The 24,054-nt window shown below is 42.8% G+C and overlaps 2 protein-coding genes across 4 annotated transcripts; one reads left to right on the plus strand and one right to left on the minus strand.

Moving 5' to 3' along the window:
• Positions 1–214: 214 nt before the first annotated feature.
• DBI (diazepam binding inhibitor, acyl-CoA binding protein) lies at positions 215–3,366 on the minus strand. 2 transcript variants are annotated; one of them, XM_071435368.1, is made up of 4 exons: positions 3,211–3,366; positions 3,001–3,118; positions 1,215–1,277; positions 215–503 (listed from the first exon to the last, which is right to left on the minus strand). In XM_071435368.1, the coding sequence occupies exons 1-4, from the start codon at positions 3,217–3,219 to the stop codon at positions 430–432; spliced, it is 264 nt and encodes an 87-aa protein (XP_071291469.1). In that variant the 5' UTR covers positions 3,220–3,366; the 3' UTR covers positions 215–429. The 2 variants fall into 2 exon arrangements, with proteins under 2 accessions (XP_071291469.1, XP_071291470.1); XM_071435369.1 differs by having other exon boundaries at positions 3,289–3,312.
• A 124-nt stretch (positions 3,367–3,490) lies between these two features.
• Positions 3,491–15,673, plus strand: CUNH2orf76 (chromosome unknown C2orf76 homolog). 2 transcript variants are annotated; one of them, XM_071435365.1, is made up of 7 exons: positions 3,491–3,559; positions 3,823–3,848; positions 6,208–6,360; positions 8,676–8,726; positions 12,187–12,224; positions 12,351–12,432; positions 15,488–15,673. In XM_071435365.1, exons 3-7 carry the CDS (start codon positions 6,228–6,230, stop codon positions 15,562–15,564), a joined length of 381 nt encoding a protein of 126 aa, XP_071291466.1. In that variant the 5' UTR covers positions 3,491–3,559; positions 3,823–3,848; positions 6,208–6,227; the 3' UTR covers positions 15,565–15,673. The 2 variants fall into 2 exon arrangements, with proteins under 2 accessions (XP_071291466.1, XP_071291468.1); XM_071435367.1 differs by lacking the exons at positions 3,491–3,559; positions 3,823–3,848 and adding an exon at positions 11,283–11,379 and having other exon boundaries at positions 6,219–6,360.
• Positions 15,674–24,054: the final 8,381 nt, after the last annotated feature.

A 24,054-nucleotide genomic window follows, 5' to 3' on the forward strand; every position in this document is an offset into this window, starting at 1 on the left:
TTCTCCAGATGCTCTGTGATGCTCCAGCTGCCGTGGGCTGCCACTCACCGGCCCGAGAGGAGTGGTTTGGCCAGGAGCCGGCGGTGCCCGAAGGCAGGGGACCGTCCCCCTCTAGCGGCACAGGGACGGGGGACGCGGCTCTGCTCGGCGGCACTCACAGCGTGAGCTCACCGTGAGCGCAGCTCAGGGACCACCAGCACGCACACACAACAGCTAAAGTACCAAACGCACTTTAATGAGTTCCAGATTTTGTTCCCAGAAGGAATTTATACCGTGTCAGTACATTAGCCAGGTACATAATTTCTCCTGAACTACAGGCATAAGGAGAACTATGACATACTAGGTATCTAAGGTTACTCTTGGAAACCAGTTTTCCACATTAGAAATAAGGCAGGTTTCAGGCGTGCATGTAGCTGATTTATCCAGTCCTCAGATGCCATATTTGCCCTTTAGTTCTTCCACTTTTGCTATGTAAGCTTTCATTGCATCTTCTTTGGACATTCCTGAAGGACAGAACACAGGAAGCAGTCAGATACCTTCCACCTATTAAGATGCCTTTTAGAAGTCACAATTCCTTGCTCTAGTCTGTGCCACTGGAGAGCAAAGGAGCCAGGAAGGTCACTTGGCTGTGAATCCACTGCTAAAGTTTTAAACAAATGTGTTTTATCAGTCATGAAAACACAGTGCTTCCAAGCAAAGTTGTTTTTGCACAGACAGCAACTAACCAGTGTATTAGTTCTATCAATGCCATTGACAATTATCACAGGAAAGCTATTCCTTAAAACACCAGAAAAAGCCCCATTGTCACAGATCAGACCACTTGTTGGGCTCCTTATTTAGAGCTGGGAGCTCAGTTGTGTCTTCCACAGCTTTCCTAACTGGAAGATGCATAACAGCTGGAGGGAGAGCTCAGTCTCTGGGTACTAGGCTGGGACCAGGAAAACAACTTTAGATTTCTGCTGCTGTTATTGTTCTTTATTTAACATCTTAGGCCAGCTGGGCATTTTGCACCCTAATTCCCTTTCACACAGGCCATATTTTTCAGGATTACTTCTGCCTTGCAGAGGTAATTAAAATTTATTATCATGGCATTCTGAACTTCTAGAATTCTTGTATTAAAAGGCAACATTATCCTGATTCTATCCTGAACTACACGAGTCTTTCTGACTAGTTTGCCGGGGTAGTTTTATTAATTTCTTTAATCAGACACTTACCTTTCAATGCACTCCAGGCATCCCACTTTGCTTTGCCTTTGAAGTCCAGCATACCAGGGCGCTCTGAGAAAGGCAGGATGAGCAGCAGGATTAGTTTGTGTGATCTAGCTGTAGGTAATACCCACTCCAAGGCTTAGCTGGCTCTTAGCTGTGACTAAATACCATGGCTCATCTCTGCAGCTGTTACTCGCTAACCTGTAGCCAGGAGATCACCTCAGGGGAATATGTTACAACATCGTTGGTGAGGATAGAAATAGACTCTTTCAAATTCCCTTGAGACAGCAGCATTTGAGCAGAAGAGCACCAAGAGCGCTGTCATTTGGTTTAGTTGAACTTTCTGAAGAGCCTGCTGTCACATAAGAGCTGTCCCATTAAAGAACACCAGCTCTAAAGTAAAGCAGACACACCCTGTGGTCCATTACAGGCAGAGACACAGAAACAGGCAGCTGTTTGTAGTAACACACAGCTTGGAACTCATTACCATCAAGTTAATGGTGTATTTCTAACCTATAGTTGTGCAATTGAAAACCTTGGAAATTTAACTCACTTCACTGCAGGCTGTGGTGTGGCCAAGCAGAAAGTGAATGACATGTATATAGTTAATCTTTGTGTCAAGTCCCCTTTGTGGCTTTACTTCCTCTCTCTCTCTCTCTCTCCTTAAAGATAATTCTTAGAACTCACAAATGGGACTGGGCAGTATTCACAAACAGCCTTGTGCAGCCCCCATGGCACAGTGACCTGTGGCTCCACTTGGCAGCTCCACTTGTCTGCAGCACAAACCCCAGCAGTCACCCTCCCACAGGCTCCTGCTCGGGCCAGCTCACGTTGGCTGCTGCTCCACACGAGTGCAGACACTTGCAGGAATGGTGCCATATCCCCAGCACTGCTTCACCCTGTCGAGCACTAATAATGCTGATGCCCAGCCACACCAAAAAGACCACATCTTAAACTCAAAGTAAATTATTTTCTCCCTCACGCTGCCAGCTTTGGAAAAAGGAGATTAAATTACTTACCATTTCCTGTACACTTCACTGCCAGCTTTTAAATCAATGGACGCTCAATAAACTTTGCCAGCTACTGGGTTAGGAGGCCAGCACTCCAAAGAAATGACCTTTTCCCTTTCTAATTCTAGCTACTCCAGCCTTACACAAGGTCGATAGAGACACGCTCCACTTTAAATGCTATTCCAAAGGCTGAGCTGCTATGGACAGCATTGTAGCGAGAGAAGTAGGCAGAAACATTTTGCACTGTATACTTGAAGACATATTTTTGGTACAGTCTTTCTGGAGAATATTTAATTGCAGCTCGTATAAAAGTTTTCTCCTATTCTTCTGGTTTTGCTTTCCAGCACTATTTTTAGCAGTCAATCTAGTCTAAATAAACTCAAATGTGTCATCCCCTCCAGTATTTGCAATTGCGTCCTTGTATTGCAATTCCACCCTTGTATCTCTCGCCTTGCTGTTTAAATCTGTATAACCGAGAAGTGTTTGCATTAAAGCAGCATCCCTCGGCCTGAGCAGCTACTCACTGCCAGAGCTCTCCAAAAAACCCAATCCAAATATTTGCACACAGCTAACGCAAAGCATTCTCAGGCCCTCACTGCACGGAGCAGACAGCGGCAGCCGGGTTAATCTAAAAACCCCGAATTGCACAAAGCCTTATCGGGTCAGGCAGTGCCCTCCCGCACGCAATCCCGGCCAAGGCGGCTCTGGGGCACTTGCGCTGCGCCGCGGGATTGAGGGAAGCGCAGAGAGGGAGAGGTTTTGCCTCCCGGGCCGGTGCCTACCAGTGTTCACGTCGCCCACCGTGGCCTGTTTGTAGTGGCTGTAGATGTCCAGCATCTCCTGGTCCGTGGGCTGCGACTTCAGCTGCTTCACCTCCTCGGCAGCCTTCTGGAACGCGGCCTGGGGGGAAGGCGGCAGGGGGTGAGTGAGGGGAAGGTTCGCGGAGCCCCCCAGCTGCCCCCGGCTCCCCGCGGCCCCGGCGCCCCCCGCACCTCGCTCATTGCGCCGAACCCGCCTGGCCCCGGCCCCGCCGCTTCTGCCCCGCCACCCTCGCCGCGCGCCCGCCTCACCCCTCGCCAGACCGGCCGCCGGCCAATCGCAGCGCCGCGGGCCCCGCGGGCACCAATCAGCGCGGGCCGGGGGCGGGCACAGGGCGGGCAAGGAGCCAATGTGGAGGCGGCACGGGTGCCTCCCGTTCATCAGCGCGTGAGGAGACAACGGCGGCGCGAGGGGCGGGACAGAGCCCTCTCAGCCAATCGGATGTCTCAGGGCTGCCACCGAAAGGACGTGATTGGAAGAGCGGGTAGGCGGGGCGGAACCCGGAAGTGGCGGCGGAGAGCGGTAATGGGCCCGGTGGGGCGGGCGGTGCCGGTGGGGCTGGGCCTTGGTGGGGCGGGTGGTGGTGCCGCCGCCGCCGGTGTTGCTGTGGGTCCGGGAGGTTCCTCTGTCCCAGAGGAATGCGCCACCAGCGCCTCCCACCTGCCTGCTTGTACCCATGGAGGCGTGGGGTAGTGCACGGTTCCAGCCCTACGTGCGATCGGTTTGAGTAGTAAATGTGAAAATTGGCGATTTCTGAATGAGCTCCTCATTCTGTGTTCCCACAGGATTTCTCCATGCTGCTTAGGAGCAAGTGAGTTGTATGCTGTGCCCTTTACTGCACCCCCCAAGTCACGAGCCCATGTGGAATAGCACCCAGAAAACATCCATCTTTGCTGTTTAGTATAAATCGAGTTATTTCCAGGTGCAAAGTATGCTTTTTTGATTATTTGTGTGGTGTGTGATACATACTCATTTAAAATGGAATTGGAACTTGGGATTATTAGCCAAGGTGATGCAAAACCAAGTTGCCTTGTGTGGTGGAAGGTCTTTGCCCTGTTCTGCCGATAGTACTTGATGAAAATATTGGTAGTTAGCTTTGCCAGGCTACGGCTGGGATAAATAACAGCCTAGGTTGGGATGCACCTGCAGGATGGTGGGGCACTTAAATAACCCCACAGCAAAAAAAAAAAAAAAAAAGGCAAAAAAAAAAAAATAGACACAGAAAAAAGAACATTTGGGGATGAGTGGGTAAAAGGTTCCCTGTCAGGACTGGAGGTGGACTCTGAGATCCTGCTCAGGATGGGAGGTGCAAAGGTCGTGCTGATGTTGGAGCACATGGCCTGCAGTCCTTGCTGGTTGCTGCAGCAGCTCTGGCACTTCAGCACGTGGCCAGGAAGCTGAGGGATGCCCAGCGCCAAAAATAGAGAAGTTTGTCAAGGTAGAAAAGAACTTAGCTTCCTGTGGAGAGAAAAAAACCTCATGGAACAATACATGGGCTTGTTTGAAGAAAGGTCTGGTCTGTTTTAGGCTCTGCTCTCTAGTATAAGCCCATAGAGCCATTCTAGAGACTGTCTATTATAAATTAAATCCCTAATTATGCTGTAGTATACCAGGAAACTGATTTGCCTGTGTATCTGGTGGTTTTTCACTTTTCCTGGGGAGGTGAAAATGAGCATTGTGTAGCAGCTTAGACATTTTTCAGAGTATTACCCTCTCTCCAACACAAGTATGTTAAAATAGTCTTTGGGTTTGTTTGTATTAGGACATTCTTCTAGAGCCCAGCATGTGAAGTCTTCAGTCACTTAAAATCCATAGAACACTCTTGCATTTATCTATTGAAACAGGACGACCCCCATGGCATGGAGGAATGATGAGGAGGACTCCATCTTCTCAGAAGGCTAATTAATTACTTCATTATACTATATTACTCTATATTATATTATACTATGTTACATTACATCTAAACTGAATCTGCCAAGCACTCAACCCTGCTCACACTGCACAGGATCTCGTGACTGTCAGCCAGCAGTCCCGACACACACACACACACACACACACACACACACTTGGGCTTGACAGGCCAAGGAAACAAAACACCATCACTTTGGGTAAACAATCTCCATATTGCATTCTACTTTGGCACAAACACAGGCACAGCAAATGGTAAGAATTGCTTTTCCTTTCTCTGAGGTTCAGAGAATGTGAAACCCAATAAATATTCTCGGGAGGAACTGTGCCTTGCTTTTCTCTGTGAAGAGAAATGTGGCTACATTTATCCACAGCACTTTTGCATGTTTAATGGGGAGTCTGGTGTGGCATTGCACAGCACAGGTACTGGAGTGTGTGGTGTGCAGGATCTGTTTGTTCTGAGACCCTGTGGGAATCACAGCAGTGAAATCCTGAAGGGCCCAATGCTGTTGGATTTCTCACATGTTTTATTCTTTACACGAGGCCTGCCTGCACCTCATTTTCCAGCTGTGCTCGTGGGCAGAGTAATCTTGGAAGGCAGTAATCTTGGAATCTCTGCTGGTCACAGTGACCCCGAGATACATTAGAAAGTCTCTTTTCAGCCTGGTGGTCAAAGAAGGAGTCAGAGCTCTTCATTTCTCAGTCTCAAGGTTGTTTATTGTTTCTTATCTATAACATTCTCTCTCCTGTCCTGCCGAGGTCCGCTCAGCAAGACAGACAGAGGCACTCTGCCTGCCCCCGGGGCAGTGTTTTGTCTTTATACTAAAAACTACGTGTACAATGTTTACCATGACTTTCCAATACCTATCACCTATGTTAGACAGTGAGCTTCTACTCTAAACCAATCTGTAAGTGCCAACATCACAGCAGAAGATGGAGGCCAAGAAGAAGAAGAAGGAGAAAGGCTGGACACACCCAGATTCCTCCATCTTGCCCCCTGAACTCCCATTCTAAAAAGCACAAAAATCTATTTTTCACCCTGTGATAAATTCACTATCATTCTACTTAAACTTTCATGGCTTGTAATTCTTCATTATAAAGGTTGCTAATTGTTTTTTCCAAGGGCTAAATCAAAGGCACAGGGGTCTTGGGCTCTGTGCCAAGGTCTCTGAGTGCCCTGGGCAGGGGCTTGAGTCCTCCAGGGCAGCCAGAGGAATTTCCTGCATTCTGACACAGTAATTCCTCCCTTTGATGTTTCCCAGGTCATTCAGAGCTCGTTCTGATGTCAGCAGAAGGCTCCACCATCACGGTTCGCCTGGTGCGCTCCTTCCAGCACCGCAATTTCCGGCCCCTGGTGTTCCACGGGGTCCCCTTGGAGCAGACAGTGCGGGAATTCATGGCCTTCGTGCGCCAGGGTAAGCCCTGCCTGCCTCCTCTGGCTCCTTCACTCCCAAGTGCTGCTGTCCCTCCACCTTCTTGTGGAGCAAATGGATGGGAACGGCTCTGGTGGAGACGCCAAATTCGTGTTTGCATCCCCCGTGTGCTTTCCTGCCTTAGGTGAAAGGTCTGGAGTTAATGACAGTTTCCATGGTTGGTGTGCCGTGCTTGAGTTTGGCTGGACTTCTCCCCCATGCCCAAATCCCCACTGTAGGAGCCTGGGGGGTGGGACAGACAGAGATGAGAGATCTCTGCAGCCAGGTCATGGAACTTGGGGTTTATTGCAAAGGGCCTGGGTGCAGGGCCCTGCTGGGAGCTGCCAGCCAGAGCTGGAGCAGGCACGAGAGAAGAGAGGGGTAGAGAGGATGAGAAGGTAAGAGGGTAAGAGAGCGAGGTTCCCGTTACAATACAATAAATCTTCTTCTGTGTTGAATATTCTAATTCTCACTAACCAATCTAGTACAATATACAAATCCTATAGCATTTACATTCAGCCTATAAGAATCATTACATCACCATACTGTGTTACATTTTAAACCCTAAAAACTCCTCTTTGGACCCCATCTGCTAATCTAGGAGGATCTGCTTTGACCCTTGGACCTGTCTGCAAGCAGAGGGTGTTGTTTCATCAAAAGGAGATTGATTACCTTCAGTGTGCCCACACCATTGTTTTCCAGTCATTCAGTAACTAAGGGATCTCAAAGCTTGCTTTCATTTCAATCTCACTTATAGTTTCTATATTCTCAAAATCTTTTGCCAGGCAATCATATTTATAAGGCTTTCCCGTTTCATCTTCCCCAACACCCACGTTTAGTCTAAAAGAAACAAGGGCATTGCTGCATTTGGCTCAGTGCCTCAGGCTCATTGAGGGGTGCTGTCAGGCAAATATTCAGCAATTAATAGGAATAAATTAATAGAATTTAGAAAGTCTTTGATGCTAACTACGCAAATATGTGGAATGTGGGAGTGCAAGTCTGCTTGCTATTTGTGAGAAAGGAGAATCTTGAAAATTTGTTTTTGACACTGTGTGGTCTCACAGTGCATGTTTGTTTCTGAGTTTCTGTCTCCATCCTGAGCTTTCTGGTGCAAATTTACTCATCTGTGGGCTTTCTCTTTTATAAGCCTGGTTGAAAGTGACAGTGAATCTAAAAGTTAAGTACTGCAGACCAGCACACATAGTGACTTGATCATTAGGGTGTTACCCTTAATCCTGCAGGTGTATTTCCACACACCTCAATGGAGACATTCAAAGGGTACAAAATAACATAATTTGTTTGTTTTGGTTTGGTTTGGTTTTTTTTTTTTCCTTCATGAAGTCAGCTTAAACAAGTCTTGAACTGTTATATTAGGTAACATTTGAGCAACTCCTAGGACATTGCCCTGGGACTCACGGGTGTCTTGTGTTTGGCAATTTCCATACTTCTAGACAGTGATAGGCATGGCAAGGTCTTAGGATGCTGTTGGAACACTGCAAGCACTTTCAGAACATATGGCACAGCTGTTGTTGTGAACAAGAAAATAAAAAACAATGCTAGGAAACTTGCTTTTGATGTGTGCAATATTGCAACTCGCTGTTATTTGAGACAAAGCCAATGCTTTAAACAAGACTTAGAACCCTGTTCCACAGGGGTGCGAAAGCCCTGCTCCTTCCTTTACAGTAATCTGTTTTGAAGAGGCAGTTTAAGATAAATGGTTAAACTGCTGAAGAAATGGCTTCATCCACCTTGCTGCTGGGCACCCCGCTGGTGGCTGGGCCTTCTGAGTCCTGGTTAAGTCACAGGGAGCACTGGCACCAGAGAAGGTGTCAATGTTCCTGCAGTTTCCTATGGGCTGTGTCCTGCAAGCAGCTAAAGAGTCAATTTTCTACAGTTTGGCTTCCTTTTGGTGCCGTGTTTACCTGAGGATTCAGTTCTGGGTGACAGTTGTCAGCTGTTTGTATAAGGTAAAGAGAGATGCTGGGCAAACCATTGAGAGGATGTTCCTGGCAGATTTCTGAAGGATCAGACTCCTGTGATCACACCCTAATTGCACTGACTCACTGTCCTCGTGGGGTGTTTTGTTCAGAGGAGACTTCATGCTCAAATGAACTTACTCCCATATGGAGTCACTATAGAATCTGGGCCAAAGGCTGTGTTTTAGCATTTGGTGATCAAACAACTCTCCTATGTTGCAGATTTGTTTTGACTTAAAGGCTGCCCAGGGGATGCATACATTGCACAATAATGGAAAATGAAGGATTGGAAATAATTAAGAAAGAGAACTTTGTTTTAACTTTGTGCTTTTATTTTAATAGATGTGTCTTCAAGATCAGGACTTCCTCCTCCTTTTAAAAATTACAAGTATGGTAGGTGGTTTTTATTTTTCTTGTTGTAATTGCCATCAAATGACCACATGATATTTTACACCAGCATTTCTACAACTTAAAAGATAATTGCTGTACAATATTAATGTTGGTGCCAGTGCCTGCTTACATTTGCAGCAACTCTTGTAGCTGGAGTTATCCCGCAGAACTTGACCATTATTGTGAAAATCTGTTTTAATCTTTGAATTAGGCTGCATGGTTTACATTATTTGCTATTGGGAACTGATGGGTTTTGATATTAATTTTTTATTACTTTTTTAAAGTGCCTTTTAACTCTGTCTTTACCCTAATGAGCAGCTTGTGGTCTCAAAACACTTTGAAACTGTAGTTCTCTGTCTGCTTATGTACTTCAGTATCTATTTACTGATGGTGAAGCAGAAGCTGAAGGCAAAAAGTAGAAAATGCTTGAGTCTTATATACTTAAATAGCTTACACAATATGAGAGAAACAGGGGAACTTTGCTCCAAGTAGATATGAAAGCTCTTAAAGACAAGCTGGTGGTATGAAATGGCATGATGTGAAATTTAAGCTGACTTTATCAAAGCTATATTTATATTTCCTTTTTGTGCAGATTGTTGTGAACATGTACAATTCATCTGCTTGGGATAGAGAAAACTTTTTAGAGAGACTGAGTTACTTCCTTTTTTGGAGTTTGTAAACTTGGGTGTCAGTCACATTTCTTCTCCTAAACTTGGCAATTCTCAAAGTTCCCATGGAGTTTTCCTGCAAGTGATCCTCTGTGTCCCATGTTCTTGGAGTTGACAAACTCCTTCCTCTATGGTCATTCAAAGAACTGAGTGAAAAATCTACTTAATACATGTGAAAATAAACTCTATTTGCCTATTAAAAAAACCCAAAAACCAAAGGATTTCATTTTGTGCTCTTGCTGATGGTGAAACAGAGAGCGCAAATTGAAGCTAGAAAAAGAGTTAGGGATTAAGATTGATTATACAATCAGTGGCAGGGATTTGAATGTTTTTATTATTTTTAATGTGTTACTTAAAGTCATAACATCTGGAAGTGCAAGTTTGAATTTGGAGATGCCCTTCACCCCATTTGTGGCTTTGGCTGTTTGAGGGGTTCCTGTCTAGAACTGCTGCTCTCAGTTGTATCCCTGGTGCTGCCTATCCCAGCTGCTTCTTTCATCACTTGGAGATCAGTTTAGCTTTTCCCAAGACATATCTGGTGGCTGAGGGCCTGATTGTGCCCTGTAGGACTGAGCATAACTTTAAAACCTGTTGCACCAGTTACTGGGAGCCTACTCTTACTGTGATGGTGCTAACTGCAGGAAAATTTTCACACAGGAAAATCAAAGCCAGGTTCCTCACCTTCCCCTCAGGCTGTGAATCATCCAGGTTCATGTTTTTGGCATCTTTGCTATCTCTACAGTGGTCTGCTGTCTTTCCTGTGTTTTTGTGAGGAAAGGGCAGTGAGACTTCTGCAGTAAAAGCCAGACTTTTCCTCCTGTTTTGTGTGGCAGTGCCAGAAATCTCAGTTGGATGTGGTTGTCTCTCACTGTGCCTGTTTCAGCTTCCTTCCCTCCAGAATTCAGCACCACTTTGTTTTAACATTATATATAATGCCAATTCACATCTCAAAGCTTCTGACTTCCATTTTCTCTTCATTTCTTTGTATGGATTATTCTGGCTCTTGGTCTAGAACTTTTTCTGAGTCAGTCTTATCTTAGCACCTTGTCACCTTTTCATACCACAGTACCTTTTCACTGATGCTGGCAGTCTGGGTGCCAGCTTGTTCCATAAGCTGCTTCTCAGTTTTATTTCTTTCATCCATCCATGCAGAGCAGTATGGCAGGTAGTTCATAAAATCACTTAGAAAGTGGTATCTTATCAATTGCCATGATAGACCTATCATCAGAAAAGGCAAGATAAAAACTTGGCAGTTTTCAAGTCCCTGCCACTGATTGAGAGGGGATGAAATAGCCAAGGCCAGTCAGAGGATTTAGCCTGTGGGAAGAGATTATAGTTTAATCTCTGTAAGAGAGTTAAAGAAGCCATTTAATAGCTCAGATGAGCCCATGGTAAACTGCTGGGTGCCAGTGGTGGAGTTCTGAGCCAGTAGAACTGAGACAATGCTTCAGGGCATGACTGGACAAGGACTAGAGAAAAGGGAATGTACCAAAGTAGACAGAGGAGCTTAAAACTAACAGGCCCAGGCTGGGTTTATTTGCTGTAGTAGAAAGGTTTCATGATTGCAATATATTTTTTCTGTGATTGCTTGGTCTTTTTGTAATGTTTCTATGCAAGATGGGTCCTGGTAATTGCAATTTAATGTCTGTCTTGCTTCTAATACCACAGTTATTACAACATGCCAAGGCTGCCTTCTCAGTGACCAAGCAGTGAGAATACAGAGTACTTCTTACCTTGTGTAATGTTTTAGATAGTGTTCAAAATGGGCCAGAATGAAATGGAAGCAAACTTCTGAGTGGGAATGTGATCTCTGTTATTCTGAATACTTGCTCTGGTAATTTGAAAGTTGGTTTGGCCAATAGTTAATTTTGCTGCATCCTTCTCTTACCAGACTATTGCAACATGTAATGTTCACTCAATGCACAAAACTAAATTAGAACAGAAAATGAGCAGACAAGCAGAACTGGTTTTTCTTCTTTGCTGGGAAGGTATTGATGTGTTACTCCAGATTTGTTCAAACACAGTCTTCAATTTTTTTTTTATTAGTGTTGCATGGCTTTAAGCTGTTCCCTCTGGATCTTTGCACTCATCCAGTTGCTTTAGTGACTGTGTTATTTTCCCCTGTGTTTCCCTTCTGTTAATGAAACCCTGCCCATGTTGCCAGGAGAAAGTGGCACTTTTAAAAAAATTTCTAAAAGCACTACACTACACAAACGTAAAATAAAAATTATTGAAGAGGGTGTAGCATTAAAGAGAAGAGGCTGTAGATGTTAATGTAAAATGAACTTGCTTAATGAAATTTCTGCTGTCGATGGTGGGTGTTGTATACATGAGAAGGAAAATTTCAAAGGATGATCTGAAGTGATCTGGTTACTGTGTCTTAATTACTTGCTGCCTATCAACTTAGCTGTAGCAGTTGACAGTGCATAAATGCTGTTGGTCCTGCCCCAATTGCATGTGTAAAACCTATTAAGTTAATACACCCTAAGTGGCATTTAAGTTGATGTGTTTTGACTGGCAATTGAGATGGTCATTAGTTGGTTATTGTAATTCAGTCAGCAGACAGAAGCCCAGTCGGATGTGGTACCTTAATGCTGCATTGACTGCTTTAAGGCTGTGGCCACAGAACTGTGAGATTGAGATGTTTTCTCCTCTTTCAGGTTGAATACACAAAATTGTAAATAACAAAAGATTGTGAAGCTTCCCCCTTTGTTTGTTTGTCTTTCCCGAGTACAACTTTCTGTGTTGTGTGCTTATTAAGCCTTGTTTTAGGAAAACACTGTTTTTTCTTTCAGATACCATGAAGATTATTCACCAAGCACACAAATCTAAGGTAAGATTACTAGCTGTGTTCTTCCCCTTTTGCATGCTTTGATGCAGGCAGATCTCTGCACTGTCAAACAAGACTGAAGCAGAGGAAATTCTTCTTATTTTTGTATTCTGGTTCTCTGATTTATAGACTGGTGAGCTTGTAGTGAGTTTGGAAGATGATGACAAACTGATTTTGAAGGAAGACAGCACGCTGAAAGCAGCTGGAGTAGGTAGGAGTGCATTTGTATTGACTGAAGATGCTGTTCCTTGTGGTAGCATTAAACTGATAGCTGGCTGATTATGTTTGGACAGGCTGCTGAAAAGTAAATGCTATTTCTGATGCTCTTTACACGACTTGATAATTATTCAGGGAAGCATTATTCAAATCATTGGTCTGAGGGCAGCAGGTATCTGCACTCCAAATGTTCAGAATGCAAATTGTGATTTTTAGAGGGTATGCTTATAATTCTGCTGAGAGTAATTTTAAATGATTGACAGATAGGTTATTAGTACCGTGCCTGCTTGGTCTTATCAGTAACATTTAAACTGATGTTTTGGTTAGAAATGTAAGTAGTGGAACCAGCATGGAATAATGAAATAAGATTAGATTTGTTTAATGTGCAGCATACAGTGTCTGATAGCCAGATTGCTCGGGAAAGCTGGAGCAGTATCATTTAGAGAATGTGCTGAACATAGCAAAGAGTTGAAACTTGACCTGATTTCTCACATTTTGACAAGAGACGACATATAGGGCATGTCTTTTGGTAATAATGTAAAGAAATGTCTGTCATGATAAAATTGATGGTCCCTGGATGTCCTTTGGGCTTCTCATAAAAGTGGCTGAGTGACTTTGTGGCAGCAGGGTACTTAGGGGATGTGGTTGCATTCCACCTTGATATGGACATTTGCTCATTTGAATGTGATTTGCCTGGCTGGAAAGCTTTAACTGCCTGAGCTCTAAGTGCAGGGGCTTCACAGAGGAGGCTCCCTCCTGCTCCTGCTGCTCACTGATTGCTCCCCAGCTACTGAATGGGATTTCTTTCTCCTAGGTTACTTGGCTCTCCTGTTCCTGTGATTTATTTTCTGGTTTTAAGTGACTTGGGATGTCTCTTCAGTGTTTTTCTCTGGTTCCAATATACCTTTATACCAATATACCAATATACCAATATACCAATATACCTCCTAAAGGTCTTTGAGTGTTCCTGTAATATGAATCATCGCTTTTACTACACACTAGGTCTTTTTGTCTGCAGGAAGGAAAAAAAAAAAAAGAAAAAAGAGGATTACTGGCACCCAGGCCTTGCAGATTTGTAATTTAGTTAGCAAAAGATTCATTTAATCATGATCTTTATCTGTGTGAGGCATAAGAGACAGTGCAGTTCAGGAGAGGGACTGATGACAGTGCCAAATGTTGAATTAGAAATAACAAAGCTGTCTTCTTTCAAAAAGGTATGGATGGGTATTTGTATATATTATCTGTCTTTGAAACTGGGTTTATAGCTACAGAAGTGAAACAGTTGGATGTGATCTCAAAAAAAGGTGTCAAAACATCAGACTAAATGTTACACTGAAAGGAAATAGGAATGCAGAAGCCTGTTCTGTGTCTCTGTACAAAGGGAGGGGTGGTTCATTTAGGGCAGAAAATAATTTAAAGCTTTTTTTTGTTTCTTTTTTTTTCTGAATAACAGCAGTTATTAGTCATTAGTATATAGAGGATATTTGTGATAGAAGAGGGAAACCCATTCTTTGGAAAATGCAATGTGCCATTATGCCATTTTGAATTTGGAGATGTTCCAGTGTATCTTGACGTGAAGATTAGCTAAGTTAGGAGTGAGGTTTTTGTAGTAAAATCTTCAAGATTTTTCTCCTTCAACAAGAGGTAGAAAAGAGTAAGCCAAGGAAGTGATATCATGTATCATGTACCACTGGTCCTCATTTTGTACAAAACAATAAATTTTATACGTTTTTCTTTAAATCAGTGAGAAGATTTGAAATCTCCTATTAAGATATGATTTTTTTCAACATCTAGTCTGGCCAAGGTGTACTAGAATAAAACAATCAGAATCACCATTAGAAAATCTGGGAAATTCTGATACATGCAGAACAGTTTTCCTAAGCTGCAGTTGATTGCCCTTGGCACTTTACAGGGTTGGGCTAGAGAGTTATAAATTATGAGGACATTAGATAAGTATCCTCAGGAAAGCCTCTGTAGTAGGGATTATTATTACAGTTATTATCCAGTCAGCAGAGTTAATGCTTGCAGTTTTTTTTAAAGCAGGGTGTATGTAATAAAGTGTTCAGTATTCATTACAAATAATCTTATCTGTTTTCTAGTTGAGATTCTAAAATCCCTTCTTCTACTCTTTTTTGTTTCTTTTGGTTTTTTTTACAAGACAGGCAGGCTTCATTAACTTGAGGTTTAATTTAAAAAACGAATGTGGAATTTATTGGCTCAGCACCTTAAAGAATTTCATGTTTAATAATTGTGAAGGCATTCCATCAGATTTGTCTCTGTTCTGAATTAGTAATGTTGCTGACTTACTGTTTTAGAAGAGGAAGTCCTTGACCTACTGGGTTGAAAGAATTGTGACTGTTCTGAACCTTTGTGGGTCCTCTAGCTCTGCCATATCCCCTGTGAATAATTAGAGGTATTTGAAGGTATTGCTGGAGAAGTCAATTTGTGTCTTTCACTTTGCATATTGTCGAAGCCTCATGAATTAATCATCAGCAGGGCAAAAAATTCACTTCTTCAGACACATATTTTGATGGGTCATGAGGGAGAATGTAAAGTGATCTGTAAAATATTCTACTGATCCTCTAAGTATTAAATTATTATACCTACAGGCTAATTTAATGGGAAAAAGAAGTTTCTTTCTCCCTTTCCTAACAGAAAAATGCACAAAAAAGAATGTATCACGCTTCATTACTTTCCTAGCATTTGAAAGTGTTAGAAATGCCATCACCTAATTTGCTGAATGCTTTAACAAACAATTCTGAAGACTGTGTTAAACAAATCTTGAGGGGTCTTGTGTACATATTTCCTTCTATACGTTCATGTTCTTGGTGGTTTTGTTTGTTTGGGGTGTTTTTTAAATGAGATTTAACAATCTCTTTAATACTAGCAACATTTTTCAAAAAATATTATGAGGAAGAAAAAAAAGTGGGTGGTGATTTATCATTGTCTTTGACCATAAAGTTGCTAATTGTCTTCTAAAATTCTAAATAGCTGGCTGTTGGTGGTTCATTTACTGATGTGCTAAATATTTAATTTTTTATTTCTTCTAGCAAATGAGACAGAATTAGCATTCTTCTGTGAGGAAGATTACAGAAACTACAGAGCTAATCCTGTTTCGGCCTGGTGAAGATCCCAAGAGATTGTTTTGTTTTCCCATACCTGTTGTAAATTTTCCTTATTCTGCTTAATGAGATTTTTCTTAAAGATCAATAAATCCTAGAGGATTTCTTTGCAAACAGTGCAATTCCCTTCCTATAGAAATTAATTTCTGTCAATATGCTAAGACTGAGAGAGGAAAAACTGGGGGACGTAAATGACTTTTTTCCTCCTCCCTTTTCTTTTTGCTGTGCTTGGCTCTTGAGCCTCAGGCAGTGCCATCCCTGACCCGTGACACAGGTTCTTGGTGTGATCCCTCAGCACACAGTAACTGCATTTGGAGGTTATAGAATGCACAGGAGGATCCCATCACAGTACTAAATTCTACTGAAAATGAAGTGAAACCTCCTTCAAATGAAATGAAATGTTTTATGACCAAATCACTGGGTATTTTAAAAAACTTGAGAAGAGAATCTCTCTGTTTTAAGTCACAGCTTTACTTCTCTCATTTAATGTTTGGTCTCTTTTGTTTAAATAGTGCAGACTGGCCAGTGTTTCATGCTTTTCAGTGGTGAATGCTCTCCATTATCCTCTCTTCCAGCTCTCTTTAGCATGCTGAAAGGGACAAATGTCTGTTGGGAGGCTTTTGTGTCCACAGACCAGCTCGCCTGTTTCTAGCTTCACTTCATGGAGCCACCTTCACATGGGGGTAGCAGCTCGAGTTCTGCCAGGACATCACTGTGCCTAAGTAGGGATTGGGCATTTTTCCAAGTGGAGTGAAAGCTCATGGGTTCAGTTTTAAGAATGAAACCTGAATGATTGCATTTTTTGCAAGGAGAGGCCCAGCCTGTGAGCTGCATGTCTTCAAGGCTGGAATTGATTCCTTTATGCTTTCCATGAGCCAAATACTCTGTTACTATGTGTTTGTTCTTGGTAATGCTGGCCTTCCCTACTACATGGACCAAATTAAGAATAATAGAAAATAATCATGCATCCAATAAGGGAGATATCACTTAATGAAATGCTTTTCAGGGGGTACCTACATGGGACACTGTGCCCTTAAGCCTCCCCTCACTGAAAGAGGGGTGATGCTGGCTCTCTGCCTTAGCAGGATTTTTGGGCTCTGCTGAATTGAATGAGACCTCACATGCAATTGCTTTAGACCTACACATCTATGCTGAGCTCTGGGTGAGGGCTGACAATGCTATAGCCATGAGAACTTCCTGGAGGAGTAACCCTGCCATTTCCTAGAGCTTTGATTATTGTTTTTATTGACATGTGTGGTTTCCAAAGTATCTGAGTAGAATTTCCTTTTGTTTAGATGTAGGGCCAAAGAACCCTCTGTGTCTTGTTCCCACCTCATTTTCTTCATCCTTACTGACAACTCCCTGGTTAGGCTGTTTTGCTCATCAACAGCTTTGCTTCAGAGTTTTATTCTCTAGTGAAAGACCTCTACCACTTTCTCAACTGTGATTAAATTATTGTATCTTTATCTTGTAAGAAGTCCCGTGTCACTGAAGTCACATATGTTCTCCAGGGATGTAGATGCAGATGTTGCAAAAGCAGGGGGAGAAGCCAAGGAGGAAGACACAACTTGGAGGGGAAGATATGAGGGACATGGCGTGGATACTTAAAAAAAAAAAGAAAAAAATCTTTGGCAAAGTCCGAGCCATCAAAAGGCATGGCATGTCATCAAGGGCCGGGACAAGCACCAAAGATTCCTCTCTTGGTGCCCATTGAAATCGCAAGATTCCGTTTCCCTTCCCGAAAGGAAATTTCATTTCCTTTCGGGAAGGAAAAGGAATCTTGCGAATCCCAAAAGAAAGGCTTCCAAACGCTCTGGAAAGGAGATAGGATCAAATGAAATGCAATTGAAAAAAAGCCCAAAAAAACCAGAAAATCGGGAGATTTAGACCATCTTCAAAAAATGGTCTGTGAGGAAATGAGCTGCATTGCAAAGGACCAAAAGAGGCCAAAACTAAGCTCACAGATGTTGCAAAAGCAGGGGAAAAGTCAAGGAGGAAGACACAACTTGGAGGGGAAATATGAGTGACATGGCATGGATACTTAAAAAAAAAAAGAAAAAAAATCTTACCCAAAGCCACCCAAAGGCAGGCCATATGCCATCAAGTGCAGGGACATGCACCAAAGCTCGCCAAAATTGATCCCCACTGGAGGCCAAAACAGAAAAGAAGGACTTAGAAACACTCTGTAATGGAGATACCATCAAATGAATTGCAATTGGAGGAGAAAAAAATGAAAATTATGCATTATGTATGCCCTGATCAATTTATGCCTTCTCTTACGTTCTCTTTTTGTCCAGGCAGCCTCTCTGTTGCTGGTGCCTGCTCCCCAAACATGGGCCCACGTTCAGCACTCTTACAGCCTGTCATGTTTGCAGATTGATGTGGTTAATGCAAGTTTGTGTTCATCTTCTCAGACAGTTCAGGCTGATGCATTGCACTCCGGACTATCTCATCTTTGTTCAGCCAAATTCACCATAAGGAAGGAAACTTTGTAAGAACAGATAGTGTACCAGAGACATCAGTGTGTCAGGCTGGCCTGCCAAGGCATCTAAATGGTGTCTGTCAGCACATGCAGGCTCTCACACTGAGCATGACTGAATTTGGTCTCCAGCCCTTCCAGACAGATTTGGATTAGTTTTGTGATCCCTTTTCTTTAAAGAATTTGTGTTTGAAAGAGTCACCACATTTTAACAATTGTCCTTTCTGGGCTTGTGCAGTTCCAAACCTGCAGTGTCACATCAAGTGTGGTACAGTGGCAGAGCAATTCTACAGCATCAGGGAGAAAAACTGTAAATGTTCTACTGCAAATAGTCAAGAATGAATGTGCTGGCACTCCAGATTAACTTCTCTCTCCAAGGGAAGAGTTAAACTACTGCTTAGTGAGCTCAGTTCACTCTGGCAATGGCACTTCATTGGCTTCTTTCTCCAGCAGCACAGTGGAGCCTTTTGTAATGCTCTCAATGGCCATACTTGTAAACTGGTTTCTTCCTGAAGTGTTTTTCTACTGTGCTTATTTATTTATTTATTTAATTAAAGATTTTTTTGGTGACTTTCAGTAATGCTTCTTTCTAGTAAATCCCACAAAACCACAGATAATAACTGAAAACTTGTTAGGAAGGTGCTGTTCCAACTTTTTTTTTTTTGGTGGGATATGGTACAGACTTGTATCAAAGTATGTTTGGTTACAGGATTGAGTACTGAATGAAATCTCTGAACACTGGCTAATAAATTAGTAAAAGACTGAGATATCTTTGCCCATGTTGTTTTGACATCCTCTTTCTGTTGAAGGAAATCCCAGAGCCAGTGCTGTGGTTTGTTATCCTGGCAGAAATCATGAACTGCATTGGTTTACAGCTGCTTTTAATCAGAGCTGCAGTGGGGTAAGTCATTCTGCTTTGCCAGTGGTCTTAGGCATTGTGGGGTTAATAAGGATTCCTGTTACAGTGGGATGTTCTTGGAACCATTCACCATTTTTTTTGTTAAACAAAAGAGCAATATCCAGAGAGGAGTCTGAAGTAAGATAAAATTTACCCTGGGTATTTACACTGCAGTAGGGAAAGGCAGTCAAACTGGAACCCTGGGGTGCTGTGTCAGGCTTGGCTGTTTCTTGGAGAAAAAAATCACTTCAGAGAGACTGGAGTTTTGATTAGGAGGTGTGAAAGCTGAAGAAGAATAGAGGAAATTTTGAAAGAAATTATCATAAATAGGAAGAAGACAGTCTAAGTAAATAAACAGCAAAATTTGCATGTGCAACACTCTTGGTGCAGAGATACCAGAGCAGTGCTGCTTTCTGTAGAACTAAAGGTATAAAAATGGTGCTTTTTCATAATTTTGGAACTGACTTAATGAACTGCTCCAGTGGGCATCTTGTTTTTTCTGGCTTTGTCACATTATACTTTCTGCATCCAACAGTTTTAATGATTTTTTCTGCCCAGAGGTAGTCATGTTGCCTATTGAAGAAGCAAAGATTAAGAAAAATCTGCTGACATGGACAGTTGAATTGACCAATGGCATAAAGGAGAACTCAAAGATCTGATAAGCACCACTTTTACAGTTAACTGCTTTATCTGATGTAAACATTGTGACTTAAAGGTGATCCAGAAATATATTTGTAAGCTGTGGGTGTTTCTCCTTCTCTCCCTGGCAGTATTTAACATCCCCTGACAGATCACTTACTTAAAAATGAGCCTGCAAGTAGCAGTCCAAGACTTCCCACAGCCATGATGGGACATCCATGGCCTGTCCTTGGGAAATAACAGCCACAGAAATCCAGAGTGTCCAAAGATCAAGAAGATAAAACCAGAGCATAGGATGCTCATTCTTGGTCTCCTGTGACTGGTGGGATCCCAGATACAGAGTGGGCAGATGACTGGAGGCATCACAAAAGCCGGAGGCAAATGCACACTTTTGTTTATTGAGCAGCTTGGACTGAGCTCAGGCTTCCTGGCTGGCAACTGATCCCCCTTCCATTGCTTCCTTTCCATAGAACTGCTCGGCACAGATTTGCAAGTGATTAATGAGTCAAGGAACGCCCAGTAGACAACTTTTGTTGCTTTTCATTTTATCAGGATATTGACTTTTCTCTACTCCCCATTTCCTATTGAGTCAGAGACACAGACAGAGCTTCAAACGTTTCTCCAACCACTTCCCTTTGCTTCTTGCTGCCACTTCTGGTTTGCAGTGCCTTAATGGTGAGGTTTGCACCTCATCTGATATGCAATAGCAGCGTTTCTTGTGGCAGTGAAGGTACACTTTTTAAAATTTGTTTATGAAAAAATATGCTTTGATAGGGAGACTTTTTCTACGCTGTGGCTAATAGTGTGCAACAAAGGCTCTTTTCTTGCTTTGCAGGAAGACTTGCACTGCAGGACAGCACTGTCCCCCAGTCAGTGGAAACAAAATTGTTTTTATCATAATGCTTTGAATCTTATAAGGAAATGAAGGAGTTACATAAAGAAAGCAAAAAAAAACAAAACAAAACCCCAAAAAACCCCAAAAAACAACAACCACCAAAAAGCCAAGACCTATTGCCATGAACTCTTTGTCTGCAGAAAGCCACCAGATGTCAGCACAGCCTGTTCTTTGCTTCTCTAAAACCTCTGCAAGCCAAGAGATGTGTCATGTTTATGAAAAGTGCTTATCTGTGAACTGGTTTAGCCTGTGAAATCTGTGCTAGGGTTCTGGTGATGAAAGCTGAGTCTTTCCTTGCAGAAAGTATTTCTTTTCATATTAAAATCAAAAAGCGGCAAATTGAACTGGTTTCAGTGCTTAAATTCCTCTTGTTAGAGAGCATCCTTTGCAGAGCCAATTCCCAGCATATCTAAATCTTTGCATGCTGTGAGGAGGCATTTGCAGAACATTCATTTGAAGAATTGTCTGGAAAAGATCAGTGTTAATTTGCTGAGGTTTTGTAAAGTAGATTTTAAATATGCCTATTTCTTTTAAACACAAGGAAAACCATCTGGAACAGGCACACATGCAAAGCAGAGCAAAACATCTTCAGCAACACAGCTTAAACACACAACAAAAGTATCCTCCATGCTTCTGACCCTAAGCTCCCACTATTTCCTCCTTGTAGTGCAAGGGCTAAGGAGAAGCTGGTACTACATTCTGCAGGCTGTGCCTCCTGAGCTGCCATCAGCTGAGGTGGGATGTGAGTTTTGGAGCCCAAATCCAAGCTCTGTGCACAGCTTTATGCTGTCAGTGATTAGAGCATGCATAGATGCTGCCTGGTTAAAAGGCTAAATTTGAATTTTTGCAGAGGGACAAGGTGTGACAGAGCTTTCTGCTCAGATTCCCATGACTTTTCTTGCAGCAGCTTGCAGGTACCAGGGAGGTGTCAAAGAGAGGGAAGTGAAAGTGGCAACTAGAGCCTGGGTGACATAAAAATTCCTTCCTCCTCTTTTGGGCTGCTTTTTTAGCTCCTTTCTTCTAGCCTCACACACTGGTGTCACGTTAGGGGTTTGCCACAGCTGCTTCTCAATTCCAAACTACCACTAGGACCCTCAAACACTGCTCACATTCTGGAGGTGGTGCAAGAGCAATTGCAGCTGTGCAGTCTTGGGCTGTGTGCAGGGGAAGCCTGTGGTGTGCAGGTTGTCTGGCAGGTGTTATTCTTGCTTCTGTCCCTTCTGCACAGCACTGAGTTCTGCTTTGCTGGGGACCAGGACCTGGGAGAGCTGGGTGTTTAAGTGTTTTATGTCCCTGTAGATGTGGTATTTTTGATCAGATATGGATTGTAACTTCTGTTTGTTATCATCCTCTCCCTCTGATACCAGTAGATTCATTCCTTTGTAGTGGGACAGGAGCAGCTAGCCAGTAGAGTGGGACTTTCAGCTGGTAGTGAATACATTAAAGGGCTCAGTGTGACAGATTAATGTAGGAATTTACCTTTGTCTGTCCATTCTTGCCTTCTGGCAGGTGACTTACAGTGTTGTGTACCAGGAATGTCAGTGAGAACTGTAAGAACTGCTGCTGTCTGCCCTCATTCCACACCTGAGAAGGTTTAATTCTGCTTTCTAACCTAAAGCCAATGGAACATCTTCTTTAAGAACCGTTTGAGAAGCCCCTTTTCTTCAGTGAAACATGATTTTTAAAATGGAAGGCATGGTGTTGGTCTGATTTCAACACTACTTTGAAGTCACATCTTTGTCTCTCTGCTTGTGTTTGGTAGTTGGTCTCTTCCTTCAAGTTACCAGTGACAGGACAAGAGGAAATGTCCTCAAGTTGTGCCAGAGGAGGTTTAGACTGGATCTTTTGAAAGATTTATTCACCAAAAGGGTCATGAAGCTTTGGAACAGGCTGTCCTGGGGAATGGAGTCACCAGCTCTGGAGGCATTTACAAGACTTGAAGGTGTGGCACTTGGGGACATGAGGGATGGGCTTGGTACTGCTGGGATAACAGTTGGACTCAATGATGTTAAAGGTGTTTTTCTGTGCCTCTGTGATTATGCCCATCCAGTTAGAGGGCATCAGCTGGCTTTAGAGTCAAAGAGCAATCTAACCATGATAGCATTATATCCCAGCAGTTACCATCCTGGCCATTTCTTCACAACTGTTCCCCTGCCCAAGCCCTCCCAAATCAAGTACAACTAGTTTTGCAGAACACAGACTTGAATCTTGCACAGCAACTTTGGCTTCTAGAGTGCTGCACAAGACAGCTACTTGAAGGCAGACATCTGGCTGCAGACAGCTCTTTAAGGCAGCAGGAGCTGAAGGTAGCTAATTGTAGATCAGATATGGGAAACAGGTAACAAGAGTAACTAACTGGCTGAACAGCAGCTGTAGTGCATCCTCCAGTGCTGAGATTTCTAAATCTAAAGCAGATTATCTTTCTAGGAGGATGCACTCGTGCCACTTTAAGTCTCTGAAAGGTTTCAGTAATACTATGGCCTGTGGTATGTGATCCTCCTGACTGGCTCCAGACAATGCTTATTTTTAGTCTTTGATTATGAATGTCCTGTACATGCTCTGCTAACAAGAGCTGTCCCTAATCATAGATGGTATCTTTGTATTCTGTGCTCAGCTTTAAAATGTGTGTGGTTCTCACAAACATAAAAAAAAACCCCAACTTGTGCAGAAATTCTGCAAAACTGATGCTGCTTATTAAGGCACAATAAATAGATCAAGAAAACTGTCCTAGTGTAACAAATCTCATTCCTCAAACCCAAGGCACAGTCTGCAAATCCTGCTAGCTCAGTGTGGGAAATTTAGAGCTCAAGAATAACACCAGGTTTTGTTGCTGATTGTAGCTGTGCTGGCCATCTTGGAGAGACTGAAATATAGGAAATATATTGCACAGAGGTGCTGAAGCAGGTGCATCCTCCTGAAGATTCAACCATAGTTTGATATATCACTTTGTGAGTAAATCCCTTAAGAGCAAGAAACCAATTGCACTGTTTAAAGCTTCGTATTATAAAACTGAAGGAGTGAGAGAACTGTACCTGCAGAGGTTAATCTTCAGCTCAGGAATTTAAATGAACTCATTAAAATCAACTTACAAATTAGCTCATTAAAATGCAATGCTGCAGATCCAGAAGTTGGTTGATCTGGCATGCTACTTGTATGAAAAAAGTGACTTAAGAAGCAGAGAACAAATTTATAGTATTAAAACTCCATGTTTCTTTGCAGTTCCCACCTGGAACACCTTCCTTGGACTCTGTATCAACAGCACTTTCTATTTAGTGAATTAAGCTTGTTTGATCCTGTGCTACAAGTGCTGTATAATATCAGTAACCCCCTGTAATGAAATATATGTCTGCACACACTTGTGCCCTCTCACACTCATAGGAACTCTGTAATTGAGCCCTGGCACCACGGGTCACAGCAATGATCATTTTGTTACCTTGATAATGAGATTCTACAAGCTGCTGGCTGTAGTGGGTTTTATTTCTTAGTGATTAAATTCTAGATAATCACACTACTCTACTACTGCCATTAAAGTAATGGTTTTGTTTGGGGGGAGGCAGGAAAAAAGACTCACACGAGCTCTGATA

This window comes from Agelaius tricolor, unplaced genomic scaffold (assembly GCF_023055355.1).
Source record: "Agelaius tricolor isolate 1412-34295 unplaced genomic scaffold, bAgeTri1.0.p SCAF_10, whole genome shotgun sequence".
NCBI lineage: Eukaryota > Metazoa > Chordata > Aves > Passeriformes > Icteridae > Agelaius > Agelaius tricolor.

Excerpts from the sequence above, each read along its gene's own strand:
- CUNH2orf76 (XM_071435365.1), top strand. The coding sequence starts at position 6,228 with ATGTCAGCAGAAGGCTCCACCATCACGGTTCGCCTGGTGCGCTCCTTC. Across the intron at positions 6,361-8,675 it reads CATGGCCTTCGTGCGCCAGG|ATGTGTCTTCAAGATCAGGA; the intron begins GTAAGCCCTGCC and ends TTATTTTAATAG. Across the intron at positions 8,727-12,186 it reads TTTTAAAAATTACAAGTATG|ATACCATGAAGATTATTCAC; the intron begins GTAGGTGGTTTT and ends TTTTTCTTTCAG.
- DBI (XM_071435368.1), bottom strand. Across the intron at positions 1,278-3,000 it reads GGTGGGCGACGTGAACACTG|AGCGCCCTGGTATGCTGGAC; the intron begins GTAGGCACCGGC and ends TGCCTTTCTCAG. Across the intron at positions 504-1,214 it reads TGCCTGGAGTGCATTGAAAG|GAATGTCCAAAGAAGATGCA; the intron begins GTAAGTGTCTGA and ends TCTGTCCTTCAG.